At 41.5% G+C, this 14853-nt stretch overlaps 1 protein-coding gene across 3 annotated transcripts in view; it reads right to left on the bottom strand.

Annotated features, from left to right (window-relative positions):
• LOC146974888 (replication protein A 70 kDa DNA-binding subunit-like) overlaps window positions 1-14853 on the bottom strand; it is a 36065-nt gene that overhangs the window by 13681 nt on the left and 7531 nt on the right. For 2 of the 3 annotated variants that reach the window (XM_085798620.1, XM_085798619.1), the window contains exons 7-12: window positions 13361-13697; window positions 11437-11539; window positions 11244-11312; window positions 7936-8128; window positions 2573-2709; window positions 1197-1345 (exon numbers count right to left, since the gene is read on the bottom strand). In XM_085798620.1, coding sequence (XP_085654746.1) covers window positions 1197-1345; window positions 2573-2709; window positions 7936-8128; window positions 11244-11312; window positions 11437-11539; window positions 13361-13697 — 988 coding nt within the window. The remainder of the gene's footprint in view (window positions 1-1196; window positions 1346-2572; window positions 2710-7935; window positions 8129-11243; window positions 11313-11436; window positions 11540-13360; window positions 13698-14853) is intronic. The other variant, XM_085798621.1, reaches the window with a different exon arrangement.

Here is a 14853-nt window from a genome sequence, read left to right as displayed (position 1 = left end):
ACAGACAACCTTTGTCTTGGTAAAGCGCAGACCTAAATGTTAAAAAGGAGTGAAAAACACTCTGTCTGCTCCTTGAATCACTTTCATTGCCATTCGTTCGCCACCGTCCGCATGTAAACTGGGGAGAAGACGAAACAGAGCAGAGATCAGGGAAAAGCCGGGGATTAGAGAAGAATGGAAGAAGGTAAGAAAGGAAGGAGGGTCCCTGGCTTTTAGTTATTTAGCCCTTTGAATGTCAGGATGAGATGGTGTATTGACCAGAGACTAATAAGAGCAAGATTAAAGCCGGAGCAATGGAGCCTTCCCCTCCTCTCCCTCTGACACACAAACACTTATACACACGTGTCACTGCTGTAACTAATAAAAGGCACACACACAAAAATGGCCAACGTTATTGTTCACGGAGCAATTAGCTAAATTTATAAAGCAGACATTAAGGACTGAAAGAGAGAACAGAACAATGCCCACAGGTACTAACAAACATGCTCCTTTATTTACTGTATTCATGCTGTGAAGCTTGTGATCATGCTGTTTGATGCTATTCTATACCTAAGAATAGCTTTCAGTGTAACAATTATATGCACACCGCAGCATCATGTATATACACAGAATTTAAAAAAAAAATAGGGGGAAAAATAAGAGCACGTTTATATTTCAGCGGTGGCCAGACTTGGAAACAGCCTTAATGAGTGAATGAGTCATAATTCAAAATCCCTCCACAGGAACTGGAATCCAGTTCGATGCGGCTCGCCCTGCGCCCATCTCTCGGCACACGTACAGTCGCAGTTCAGAGCAGGAATCCAGAAATATCCCTGTTCTGCTTTTCTGTTATTCCCTCCATCCAATCCTGTCTACATCCTGTCTAGAGTCCCGCTGGGACTGAGGCGGCACATGCCACCAGTCTCTTGACACGTGATTAGGAGGGCTTTGCATTCAAGTTTATTCATCTGAGTCAGTGTGTGTGTGAGTGTGTGAGCATGCCCCCTGTTTAGTATTTATCATAGGATTTCTTCATATATAAGTACTTATGAAAAAAAGAGGCTCAGATCTTTATTTGTAGAGTGATCAGTCTGTTTAAATACGCTGCGTCTTGTGTGGCACTTGCATTAAGAGTCAGTGCAACGTGACCACATTGTATGGCTTCTATATGCGTTTTGAATGTGTGTGTGAGAGCTCTGCACATCAGTGTGACTCACCAGCCCCTCAATCTGAAGGCCTCCGGTATGTCTGGGTTGACCATGACTGTGGAGCTGAACAAAGCAGAGAGAGATCTGCCCCCAAAATCAGACAAGCGAGCTCCTTTGATGGCGACCACGGGCTGCCCAGAGCCGTCAAACTTCTCCGCCTGGAGACAGAGAGAAGTGTGTCAAAGATACTAATTGAGGACAGAGAGACAGAAAACAAGAAACAGCTAATGCACTTTTTAATTGTACCTTCTATGGTCAATCTGTGTCTGCAGCCTGGAAAGACCAGAAAGTAATATGTGGTATAGTTTGCTTTAATAATTGGACAACCTACAAGTTAATTTGAAAGTCATTTCTGGATTTTGGCAAAGAGGAGGATTAGCTCTTGCAGATTGAATGAGCTTAGAGAAGAATAGTGCCATTTCATGCACATTGGAGAGTTATTTAGCCTTCCGTCTCAAATCAGGGACTCTGGTCCAAAACACTCCTGAAGGTCACAGGAGCGATTTGACCGATCTGTATTTTACAGCCCTGAGAACTCCATCAAACTGCTCACACACAGGTATGTTATTCTCACACAGATACACACACAGACATCTTCATAAACATGTGATTAATTACAGTCTGCTCAACGTGTCTTTCTGTTTAACTGTAAATTCATCCCTGGATACAGAGTGAGACAGAGAGATGCTGTGTCTCAATTCAAATACCTCCATGAGTACACTGTAATGTAGTATACTATCCCATACTTACGTAGTGCACAAATTTCGACGGTTAGTGTTGTCTCAAATCCTCAAATACTGTCGTTCTGCACTCACCGGAACTAATGATCGCAACGGTTGCCAATGTTTTCTTTTTTTTGGACCGCTATTATCGCCCATCAACACATCTACCGGCTTGTTTAGTTAGTTGTTTCATTTAGCGATTATGAACGCCTTACTTGTCCTTTTTTTCTTGCTCTCTTTCTTTCTTTCTTTCTTTCTTTCTTTTTGCTTGTGTGCATCACCTGTTTAATGCGAGATGGAGATTACACCGGTGCCACCTTGTTAGCCGGCTCCTCTTACTGGCGGAAAACAGTGGCCTGCCGGTATGTTGATTTACTCCGCTACGTAGCCCAGACAGATCATTGAGGGTGTCAAGTGTGCATCGTTCCACACTCAACTTATGGACCGTTTTGAGTGCACCATCCGGGTTCTTACACTATGCTGCATTTTGACATACTTGACATACTTGAGAATTGAGATGCACTGCATACTCAAAATACTTAGTTTAAGTATGGAAGTATTTGAATTGAGACACAGCAAGAGAGAGAGTGAGACTGAGAGAGAGAGAGAGAGAGAGAGAGAGAGAGACAGCGTGGAGGGAGAGTGAAGGATTATAGTTATTACCTCCTCTCCCCACAGTGTGACTGTCACAACTTTGCCAGTTGTGTCTATTAGGTTGAGGGCCCTCTTGGAGACTTCTCTGCTGGTCTTAGTGGTGATACGGGATACATCCTCCACACTCTTACACACTCCAATAACGTCTACGGGAAGAGAGAACAGTTTTATCTCCATCTACTGTATAGATAGTCATTGGTACAGACAGTATGAAAGTTTAGACACACATGAGAAACACAAAACAACAGCGTGTTAACTTGCTAGTGAGTGTTAAAATGCCCTGCAGACATGATCTGCATACTGTGAAGTGTTATCACTTGATAAGCAGTAAAGATCCAGCCCTGATACTGCCAAGTCACAGCAGTCTGACATAAATGTCAGGACAGTCTGGCTATCACCCAGGCCCACATCCCAAATCACAACAAACACACTCATTCCTCATTCATGTTTCCTGTCATGCTCCAGGCCTAAACACTTCATTGAGGATTACTGCACTAAGGAGAAGTCGCTGCTCAGCTCTAAGAAGGTGAAGACCCCGGCCTACCATGACTCATCAAAAACCAAATCATAACAAGTCAATTTAATTTAAAGACCTCAGCGTAAAGCACATAGGATGTAAACTGAAAACAAAAGAATGGATGCATAATGCTGTGACACTGGGTTAGAAAGACTGTGAGTACAATTTTAATTAAATGAATTTAACTTTTAAACAATGACAAATACCATCATGTGATGAGCACTAATGACTGAATTTCTTTTCCATAATTCATTTCATTCATGTGAAACAAAGGACAATCTGCCATTTTTAAGAGCTACAAACTGAGGTTTGTCATTGTAATTAATAACTTACTGTAAGGAGCCTTGTAGAGTTTTCCTACAAACAATGCTATGTTTACATTCACAGGGGTCTGCGGGTTTCCTTAGGGATGACTTTAAGGTTATAGCTACAACTTTTTCATCAAAACGATTAATTTTTCAAAAATAATACATCCACAGAATGTCTAGAGGGGTGCAGAATAAAAGTATTAATTTTACTGAAAAAAAAGTATTGTAAATATTTATATATTTTGGACCCATCAAAATGTATAAAACAATTTCTATACATCTGGTTACATTGGCAATATCAGCATGAAATGATCTCTGCGCCAACAGCATTAGTACGTTGATGAGCCATATCATGATAGCTCTATAATGCTAATGCTAACTAACAGCCGGTACTGTAACGTTTCCGGTGTATGATGCTGCAGGTTTATTGGGTTCATCTGTGAGTTAGTGTGAAATGATTCAGATGTGTTTCCAGTCCGCTGTCAATTGCTGTTTGTTAAATACGGTTAGCTTCTGAAGATCTGAAAATGTGCCGGTCAATGTATGAATTCAAACGTTTGTTCAAGAAAAAGGTATTTGGTAAATATGAGAGATGTGGTCGACGTAACTGACACTATTATGGTATTATGTTTTTGGGATATTGTGCAAAACAATATTATTTCTGTTTGATGTTTTGAATGATGTGATCTGATGAAGTTGATCATGTAAGAAGGGTAGGCGAAAATAAGCGAGAGCTTCAGCCTATTCCTTTTTGGTCGGCTCTTTTCTAGTTGAGTTGATTTTTTTGTTTTGTTTTGTTGGACTTTTAACTTTGAATGACCTGACCGAAATAAACACATTTTCATTCATTCATTCATTCATTCATTCATTCATTCTTTAGCTTAGCTTAGCCGCTCCCTATCCCTGGCAACCAGTACAATTGAAGGTTGGAGCGAGAGCAGGCGAGTGTGAGTGTGACACCTACTGGGTGGGAGGAATTAAACTTAGCTAACACCTTTAAATTCATCCATGAAACAATTGCAAAGCCATTTTTTTTTTTCAAATTCCGCTCAATCATGCATTTTGTATTTGAAGGTTTTCAAGAGATCTTCCTTTAAAACCTCCACATGGCACCTTTAAATGGTTTAACAATTATCACAACTCTGGTGGCTCATTTTCTGTCAGTCATCTCACACTGTCATGAGTGAAGCCCATGTGTTAAAATAAAATCACTGCACAGAATTATTACAAAGACTTTTCAAACCAGTCACTCTGTGAACTTCATCCGCCTGTCTGCTACCTCTGCTAACCTTCTTCTAAACCCACCCCCCACCCCCCACCCCCCCGGCCCCCCAGCCCCTGTTCCTCCCTTGCTCTCTGTCTGCGCTCTCTCAGCTCTCCTTAATTCCATTATGATTGAGACGATGTCATCCACCTCTGAACTCCATTATCACCGCAGGAACAGGCTGACAGTTCTCATTACCATGTTATAATCCCCTATTTAACAAAGAAGCTGAGAGAGAGGGAGCGGAGGGAGAGTGAATGGAAAGACAACAGATGATGCACAGGACATGTAACGCTGCCCCTCAGCGACCAACGCAAACACGCGCTCCTCCAGGTAAACTGCTCAGCGGATCACTCAGCGGTGTGTTGCTGTGGCACGTATTGCTCACGGCTTACACTAATGTAATCATGTAATGTTGATGCTCTAAATGTAAACCCACATTAATCTTTCACTCAGCAGGCTGCAGCATGGTGTTTACTTTACGACCATTAAGTTGTTCTCCATTATGGCGTGTCCGACACTTCAAAGAATTAACGGCCCTGCTTGTGCCACCTTCCAGTAGTTGTTGTCTAGTTCGATCCTATGCAGCAGAGCATTACACTACTGTTCAGTGCAGAATCATATCTGGCCTTTTGACCACTCAGACCTGTGCTGATGAGTGCGGTGGAAAACAGGCGTGAACTGCTAAATCCTCAGAAAGCAGTGAAGCAATGATTTTCATCCAAAAAAGGTTTTGTAAATTCCACTGAACAAGCTAATTACTCCCTAATTACTCTTGCATAAAACAGGCTCATCTTACTTTGAAAACCTGTTAACATCTGAAAGACTGAAATGTGTTTGAACGCCAACTATAAAAGCTGCCGGGTACCAAATCAGATATCTGATTTGTAGTCTGTGATCTGTGATCACATAGTCTCCGATTTAACTCATTATTTGTGGCGGTTTTAACCTTTATCTTGTTTCAGTTTGTCATTCAGGCCATCTTCAGGGTGCTTTCTTTTTGCAGAAAAGCTTGTTTGTATTCCTCAAATGTGAGTCCTCTTCTATCAATAGCAGAACGTTCACAAGGTTTTGAATTGATACTGCATTAATGTGCAATAACGATAGCAAACCCAAAATGTGCCTTTTTTTTTTTTTTTTTTTACTTATGTACTTTTTATTTATTGCTCTTCCATTTTTCTATGTCCACTGTGTTGCAGCAATAGTGGAAATGTACCCATCATGGGACAAATAAAGGAATATCTTATCTTAATGAAAACCTTTTTATAAAACGCATCCCTATTTATAGTTGACAAAACAACTGTCAAAAATCACCTACAAATAGACGATACTGTCACATACAATATCATGTTCTTGCTTTTCAGCAAATACACTGAATGCAATTTCTAAAAAATAAACCTTCACTGCCACAACTAGAGACACATGACCATCATCAGCTCTGTCCCAGCATGGAACAGACTTCTAACAACACACTGTTGAATCACTCATTTCAACCCCAATCTACACGTGGACCATCCCAATTTACCTGTGGCAGAGATAAGACATTCCTGTCAGGCACCGTGGCTCACCTTCATAAAAACAGAGGAACCAGTCTTATCCTGTTTTAGCCCTCCTCTTTACTGAATGCCAGAATTAACCTTCCCTCTCACCCTGTCATAACATATTCTTCTGTGACATGTGGCTCACAACCGGCTGGCACGTGTCCTCCAATTAGCTCAGGGTTTCTTTTTTCCATTTATATCAAGGACTTTTGATTGCCTGGGTTGACTGAGCGGTTAGAGAGCTGGTCTGGTTGATTACACATGTTCAAATACTGGCACTACCTAAAATGTCGTGCAAACTGATTTGTTCTGAAGCGGCACACCAAGTGATGACAGAGAATATGTCACGTTTCTTGTACAAAGGGCAAACAAATTCATCAAATGGTGTTTACCTGATGTTTTAGCTTCTTTTTTTTTTTTACTTTTCTTTTTACTTACTTTTTACTTATTTGGTTAATTTTACTGGTGTATACCAGCAGACAAAACTTCAAGCTTGTTGGAGAGTTCTCTCAGCCGGACAGTTGCCTCGGGGTCTTTTTGCAGGTTGCTGTCGAATATATTCCTCTGTTGCACCCAACAGTGTAACATCACCTACTGTGGGTTGTAATATTCTCTCATCTAATAGCTACATGACTGTCACATCCCCTTCCTGACCGCCTCCCACGTTAGTCATGGATCGCCTTGCTTTGGAAATACATCTTTAAGCAACTAACTTCATGTCAGAGCAGTCACTATTTATTTCTGTCACAGCACGGTGCTGCTCTGGAGACGCCACAGACAGCTGCACTATTTATTGTGGTGTAATTGTTTCAGATTTGCCATTACTGTCCTGACAGTGATGATATTTTGCTTCTGATAGCAGGATTTCAGGATCTGTGATGTGTAAGTGATATTTTTTAATGAAACTTGGTGATTAAATTAAATGAGTACTTAACTTAAACTGCAATTTAATGATGAAATCTAATGAATGAACATCTCCTCATGAGCAGCATTCTGACATTCAGGCTGAAACAAGCAATTTGTTTGTCCTGTCAAGAGAGTTTGACTTGTGTAAACATGGGAAAACAAATGTCCCAGAAAGGTCTCAGATAAAAGATTTTTTTTTAATTCTTGCAACCATCCTAATGTCTGGCTTTGACGTCAGTCCATAGAACTCGTCAAAGATTATTCTCACCATGAAATCTTTTCTTCATTCATTTTTCACTGGACTAAACGCACCACTTGCTGGGCTGTTGATGTTTGCTTCTGATTTTAAGAAAATAAAAAGGAATTATGTACAAAATCCATTCAGGAACGTAGGAAAATATCTCCTTAATTATCCAAACAACTCAAAATCTGAAGAACTTTGTGACACAAGAGAAGAAAGAAAAGCCCCAAAGTTGCTGAATCGCACTTAATTTTCCATCTCTGACGTCTTATTTCAGTAGTTGATCACAAAGTTTGGAGAGGCAGTGAGTCACATCATTATCCGAACACTCACCACAGAGAGCTGATTGGTTTGACACATACCTATCTGGATCTGTTGATTATCAATGTTTTCGAGCCTTGATTGCATAAATTGAGGTTGTGTGATGTAGCCTGTCTTTGTGAGACTGAAAAAGTTGAAGTGCCACGTCTGCGGCTTTTATCCCGACTCTCCTTGGCACCGAGGCTCACCCTGCTCTCTCGCTCTTCCTTTGTTCTTGTATTGATTAAAAAGGTAGAAAGGTGCAAATAAATTCTCACTGATGAACTCCTCTTACCGATGATGGCGTCCTTGTCTATATTCTCCAGCTCTGCGATGGGCACAAAGTCACAGCTCATTGTGGGGATGCCTTCGGTGTCATCGCACGGCACGATGGATGAGTGTGCGTGGAGGGTCATCTCGAAGTCGTTCTTCACAGTGGTGTACTGCTTGTTGGCCGCCTTCAGCGTAGCCTTGGAGATGTAGTACACCTACAGAGAACAGGTGAGGTGTTCTGGTATTAGAAAATTAGACCTAATCAAACTGGTCATTTCCTGTGGAGCCTAGGCAACTATGACTGATTGGATTGAGCTTCGACTTTATTGATCCTGCCGAGGAAATTACTATTGCGATAAAGCTCCTGTTCCAGAAAAATTCAAACAAAGAATGCAAAACCTTAAGGTCCGACTAAGATGTGGTGTCATATCGGCCCCATCGCTTCTCTAATTCACCAGAAAATGAGAAGCAGCTGAGAGTGAGCCTGCTAAACAGTACAATTTAAACTCGATCTGCGGGACACACTCCTTTCATTTACTCCCCCAGCTCTGCTTCCAATACTCACTCTCCTTCTGCCTGAGTTTGGTTCCACGGCTTACTCTCCTTTCCTTCCTCTCTCTCTCTGATTTACCCCACACAGAGATAGGAGCATGAGACTAATGTGATAAGCATTCTGGCCGCTCAGAGCCAGTCAAACCCACTCACTGTTCTGTCAATACTCAGATCACGGAGGGAAGACGGATTCATTCCTTTATTTATCTTCGGGGGGCAGAGGGCACAAATTGGATCTGGGGCTGTGTTGGGAGTCACTGCCTGTGGCTGATACCTGAGCCAGTGTGACTAGCTAAAATGATGGCCGGGGTTAATTGAGTTATTAAGCTCCGTGTGCCGGGCCGAGTTGAGCGGGAGCTTTGGCATGTGTTCTACCTGACTGGGACTGCAGAGGTATAGGGAAACATGCAAAGGGCACGTTCATCAGGGTGGAGGCTGAGCAACACACCGTCTCCTCTCCTCTCCTGTATAAACAACAGCATGTTGATTCTTCCAGCTGGTCCCAGAGACTGATGCCAACTGGTGGCAGCTCTCTTTCTAGGATGAAACTTTGATCTCTCCTAGGTTGTCATCTTCAATCTAGATACCTCATCTCACATTGAACTTTTTACCACTTATCTGTTAATGGAGATTTTATCATTAGAAGACTTAAATGATAAATATCCACACACACTGAGCCTCTCCCATTTGTATGAATAAAAATGAAAAGCACGGTTATTTGAGGATACGACCGACTACATTTTCCATTTCTTGTATAGGATAGTGTTTGGTTTGCAGCCCTCCAGCAGGGTCAGAGGTCAGTGTCACTGTCAGTTATGTAACCAGAGTTTCAGCTGGTGGGCACCATATTTCTTTTCCTACTAACGGACAGTGAAGCAGATGCTGGCTGACATAAGGTCTCGAACCAGGGCCCTCTGGTTGAAAGATGATCCTATTAACAGGCGCTGCCTCCAAGACTCTTAGACCAACTGGTTTGGCACAAGATTCAGATGTACTAGTGCAAGACGGATTTGAGCTCAAGTAAAGTAGAGGAGCCCTTTTATTCCAGTAAGACTGAATACAATATTCACATGCCCATAAATGTGGAGAGAGCTATTGGTCACTAACCATTCTCCTTGCGGTCTGACATTAGGAAAATGAAACTAATGCAAAGTGGCCTCTAGAAGTCTGAGTGATCTGAGTGAAGTGTTGTTTCCCACCACAGAATGTTTGACCATTCTCCACTCACTCTGTGTGTGTGTCTGTCATTTCACTGTGATGTCTGCTCTCTCTCACACACACACACATTCTTTAAAATATGTTAACTCTTCATGTTTCTCTGGGTAGTGTCAGTGTCTCGTGACACTATTGCACTATTATAACTGCAGATGAACATGCAGCCATGCAGCACAGTAGCAACCGTGTGTGAAGTGGTCAGAGCCAATCCATATCGTTGCCTACATGCATACAGCACAGAAATCAAACTGGAGCCTAAAACACGCTTTGGATCATGTTCACTTACATATCTGCTCCATCAGACTGACACTCTTTCTGTATGGACATGCTCTGACTGAGCTATGACTACAGGATAAACCCCTGGGTGTTACATTACCAGGACACAACTTACAGGACTACTAGAAATAAGATGGTAATGGACTTACAATGCAGTCTCGTTCTACAGAGGTTGGTTCACTGCTAGCACAGAGAGGAGCAATGATGACACTGACCATTAGTCAAACACATACAGTATGGCAGTGGTTCCCAACCTTTTTTGGCTCGTGACGCCATTTTGACATCACAAATTTCAATTGTCAATCAAGATGCGCCAGCTCTGATATTTTTATATGCTGCATCTTATTTGAACTGTATAGAATACAGTTGTTTAAGATTGTGTGCAATATTTTTAATCATAATTTTAAACAGAATAATAATTAGTTAAAAAATATTTTTATCAGGATTTTTTTTAATCAATTACTAGACATTCCAGGTGACCCCATGTGGGGTCCCAACCCCAAGGTTGAAAAACACTGACATATGGACATGTTTGTATTGTATAAAGACAGATCCAACTCCAAATCAATAATTTGATATCTAACAGGAACACTTGACTCAGGAGTTATAATCACTGTATCATAACTGACGCCCTGTAGTCTGAAAGAAAAACTTTACCCATGAATCCTCCGTGAGCACTCAGCCTGCAAGGCAGTGATTATGAGCAGACACTTAAACAACAGCAACGCCATAAAACAATAACATTAGATTTTAAAAGTCTTCTTTGATTGGAGCTGGTCTCTTATTACCCACCTTGTACATCCACTCAACTTCTTGGTGTCTGTGTCTCAAACATATATATTTCAGTAAAATATGACTTAATAAATCCCTTCGACAAAATCCTCTAATACTTGCCTCTGGCTCATTCATTGGCCAGAAGTCCTGCAGGCATGGGAGGATTTTGCAGAAGGGGTTTATTAGGCACTATTTTACAGATGATACACTTGTCTGGGGCGCTGTGTGCATACAGAATGGATACCTGTCACTGGGGCTTAGTCGGCGTGTAGCTTGCACATTCGTTATAGCCTGTAGATATTGCTGTTCTCAAAATGAGTCTTGCGTTAATGACTACTATGACGACGTGACAGCTCTGTTGGAAACGATGTCGGTGCAAACATTGACTTACTGTACAGCGTGGGGCCTTCTCAATCTCAAACACACACACAAGTTATCGTTTTTGGGTGAAATTTCCAACAAGCTCTTATCACCTTTAGTGTGGATGGATATGGGTGAGTGGGACCTGCTCACCTTGCCTTGCTCCACTAGAGAGAAAAACCTGTCCACCTCCTTGTTGAAGGCTGTGATCCTGATTTCTCCCTGCGGACCAGAACATTTCCATTAAGCGACATCGTGTCCAGCGGATAAAACAAAAAACAGCCATGTGTGACGTGTGTTGACATGCAACACACAGATATTCTGTCCTCTCTGCTTCTCTACTCACACTCTCGTCCACTATCTCAAAGGAGAAGAGCTTGCCCTCTCCCTTGGAGTTGCTCCAGGTGCGGATGCTGGACTTGTTGGTCACTCGGGCTCTGATGGTCCATCTAAGGATAAACAAAGAGAAGGCAGCAGTGGTAAGACTACTGTAAATCAAAAATATCAAAGTGGTAAATGAGTGGACTTAAAATGAACTTATTGCTGACAGAAAAAGGTCCTCCAAAGGCCAACTGACTAAAATTGAAGCGCAGAAAATGCTTTAAGTGAAACACTTTAAGCACAAGTGTTCTCATAAATATTTCCAGTGACAGATTTCTTGCATCTGAGTACATACAGGATACCTACTGTACTGACCAGCATCTCCTTGTCAAAAAATAATTTACAAAAGTTTTCTTTGACCAACACACTTAACTAAAGTTGCAGTCTAAAGGTCAGCACACTCTGAGAAAATGCTGCAGAGACACTTCCTTCTTTTGTTAATGAGCATCCCAACCCAGCTCGCATCAGTTACCAACGTCAAACACAAGTGAGCAAGAGAACAACTCCCAAGGAAACACCACCAGTGTCTCCGCAGTTTTTTTTTTAAAGTTCCATGAAAGGAAAAAAAAAAAAAAAACAGGCATCCAACAACTTTCTTTTCAAAGAGTGAACTAGGTGTTGTACATCTGCCAACTCCTGGATGCATTTAAAATGTGCCTCTCATTCTGTTTTTAACAACAGCCAGCCGAGCTCTGCGGTTTATGCAGCAGTGAGCTTTTTGACTGGGCTGATAATTGTGCAGTGGAGGATATTCATACCATAACTTTGCCTGCAATTAAATCCCCTATCATGAGAGCAGCTGCCGGCCCAGAGTGAACCCTGTTCCCTGCTCAGTATGGATAAGACTGCTACACTGAGGTTTTATGGCAGCCAAAAGTCAATTATAGTCTGCTCTAGATGCTATTACTTAAAACCAGTAGAATGGGATGAAAAAGCCATACATACGGCCATAAAAGACCATGCACATTTAATCAACTGTATCAAACGCTTGATGCCACACACAGACACACACCTGCACTTTTCATCTCATGCAAACATACGTGGAGGAAGCAGAGCTGCTGAAGTCATCTGTTTAACTCACTGTAGGTACTCCCCAACTTCAAAGTTAGAACAGTCATCAGTTTATTACAACTCCTACAGGCACAGTTATCTTTACAGCTTGCAATTTCAAACAGAGCTACATTATCAGAGCCCAAACATGGAGGCCGAGTTGACAGGGTACTTTTAGTCCAATCCGGACAACTACATCTCACTATACTGCCCTCTTGTCTTTTTGTGGCCAACTTTAAGGTCAGAGACAGAGATTTAAGCTCAATGAAATGATAAGAACCAAGAGGGGGGAGAAAAGCTGTAAAATGGAGCCCTGGAGGAGGAGAAGAAATTGTGAGAGGGAAGGAAGGGTGGGAAAAAAAAACGAGGCTGGTCAAATCCCCACCGGGCTAAATAACAGAATCAAAACCTCAGCAGCGGATCATAAAGACCTGGCAGTACCTGCCATTAAAGTGTCCGCTTCTGAGGCGAGATTGGTCATTTCATTTCATTTCCATGCAAATGGGCTGACTAACATGCACATGCACATCTCGCCAAAGCCAGGCGCAATGACATAAAAAAAAAAAAGAATGGTCAGTTTGGTCACACATGCATGCAGAAACATTTATATAAAAACACATCCAAACATGCCCCAAAGTGCCACTTAGCAAACAGCAATGTAGAGCTAGAGAATGAGAGGAAATAGTTTAGCTTATGGATGAGAAGAATAGAGGGGGGGGGGATCAAAGATTAATCATATCATAAATGCATGTATTCATTTCTTGGAGTAAAGGCCAGTCAGGTTCTCTCTCTTTCAAACAAGATACATGTATGTGACATGGACACACACTTCAACTTACTTGCTTTGGTAAGGGTTGAGGGAGGAAATCGGTATCACTCTGGTTGAAGAACCTGGAGAGCCGGGTGAATCCTTCTTTGGTGAAAACTTTGAGGGTGAAAACTTTGATGGTGAAAACTTTGATGGTGAAAACTTTGATGGTGAGGCCTTCATGGGTGAAAACTTGGTGGGTGAAAACTTTGATGGTGAGGCCTTCATGGGCGAAGCCTTCATCGGTGAAAATTTTGAGGGTGAAGCCATCATGGGCGAAGCTTTCATGGGCGAAGCTTTCATGGGCGAAGCTTTCATGGGCGAAGCCATCATGGACGACTTTCCACAACCTCGGGGAGGAGAATATGCTGCGGAGAAACACAGTTGAAAATCTTAAGGGGAACTCATTTTATATTAATTAATGTAAGGGAGTTTTATTAGCGTTACAAGATTAGTAATTAAAAAAGATCATCTGATTTATCAAGGAAACCGATCAAATATATTCTGGCTCTAGATTCTGCAATGTCTCCAATGGATTCTCCTAAAGCATAATTACTAAGGCGGGCAGATGAACAGTGGGCTACAAAGGTCTAGCAAGCTCATTTCTTTCTGACTGAACAACTAATCAATGGCCTGGATCAATTATGCTTATTTATGCAGAAATATGGCAAAGGTAGCTTTTTCATTATTTTCCTTATTGACTGTAAAGACGTTCAATACATTGTGAGATGGTTATAATCTCAAAGTACAAGTCAAAGGTATCAATAACAGTATCCCACGTTGACAAATGTATTTACAGGTACTGATATGGAGCACGCACCAGATTTAAAAACCTAATTAAAACAAATTGACAAAAACATTTCAACAGTTATAGTATTAGTGGTACCACTGTTATCTGATGATGAGCGCAGCTGCCAAAATAATAAAATAGCTGAGAAAGTTGAACCCCCCCTGCAGATCTCCACACAGTGACTGGAGTTTGTGCCAATGATTTAAATTGCTTTTCCTCATGGGTAAAGCTGCCAAACAATTATTAATTTCATAATTACCATACTTATGCCTTTCAGTCAGAGCAAAAATAATAATTATTATTATTACAATTTCGTATCAGAATATCAGTCTTGTGGCTAAGACACCAGATAGAAATTTGTAAATAGTAGTCTTAAAGGAGAATTACGGTCATTTTCTAAATAACACTCTACAGCTCTAGGTCCCTGAGTGCTACCATAGGAAAAGACTTGAGAAAAATATGTGCAGCCAGGACCTAGCTCTCCTCCTGCTAGCTGCGTCGCACTTTTAAAACAGCAAAATGAGACAGAAGAGCACAAAATGATGAAGACTATGGACATATGCTGCTTCCCACAGATGCTTCTAATAATCCATTCCTAAACATGGATTGTGTTGTTTAGGACTCAACAGCAGCTCTACATATCCTGAATGTTCCTCTGTGACATAAAACTACACTCTGTCCAAAGTGCTTGATGATTGGATGGAAAAAGCTCCCACTCCTTCCTCACAGAATGT

This window comes from Trachurus japonicus, chromosome 14 (genome assembly GCF_045865225.1).
Source record: "Trachurus japonicus isolate A0001 chromosome 14, Traja_1.0".
Lineage (NCBI taxonomy): Eukaryota > Metazoa > Chordata > Actinopteri > Carangiformes > Carangidae > Trachurus > Trachurus japonicus.
This window is presented reverse-complemented; position numbering and strand designations above follow the sequence as displayed.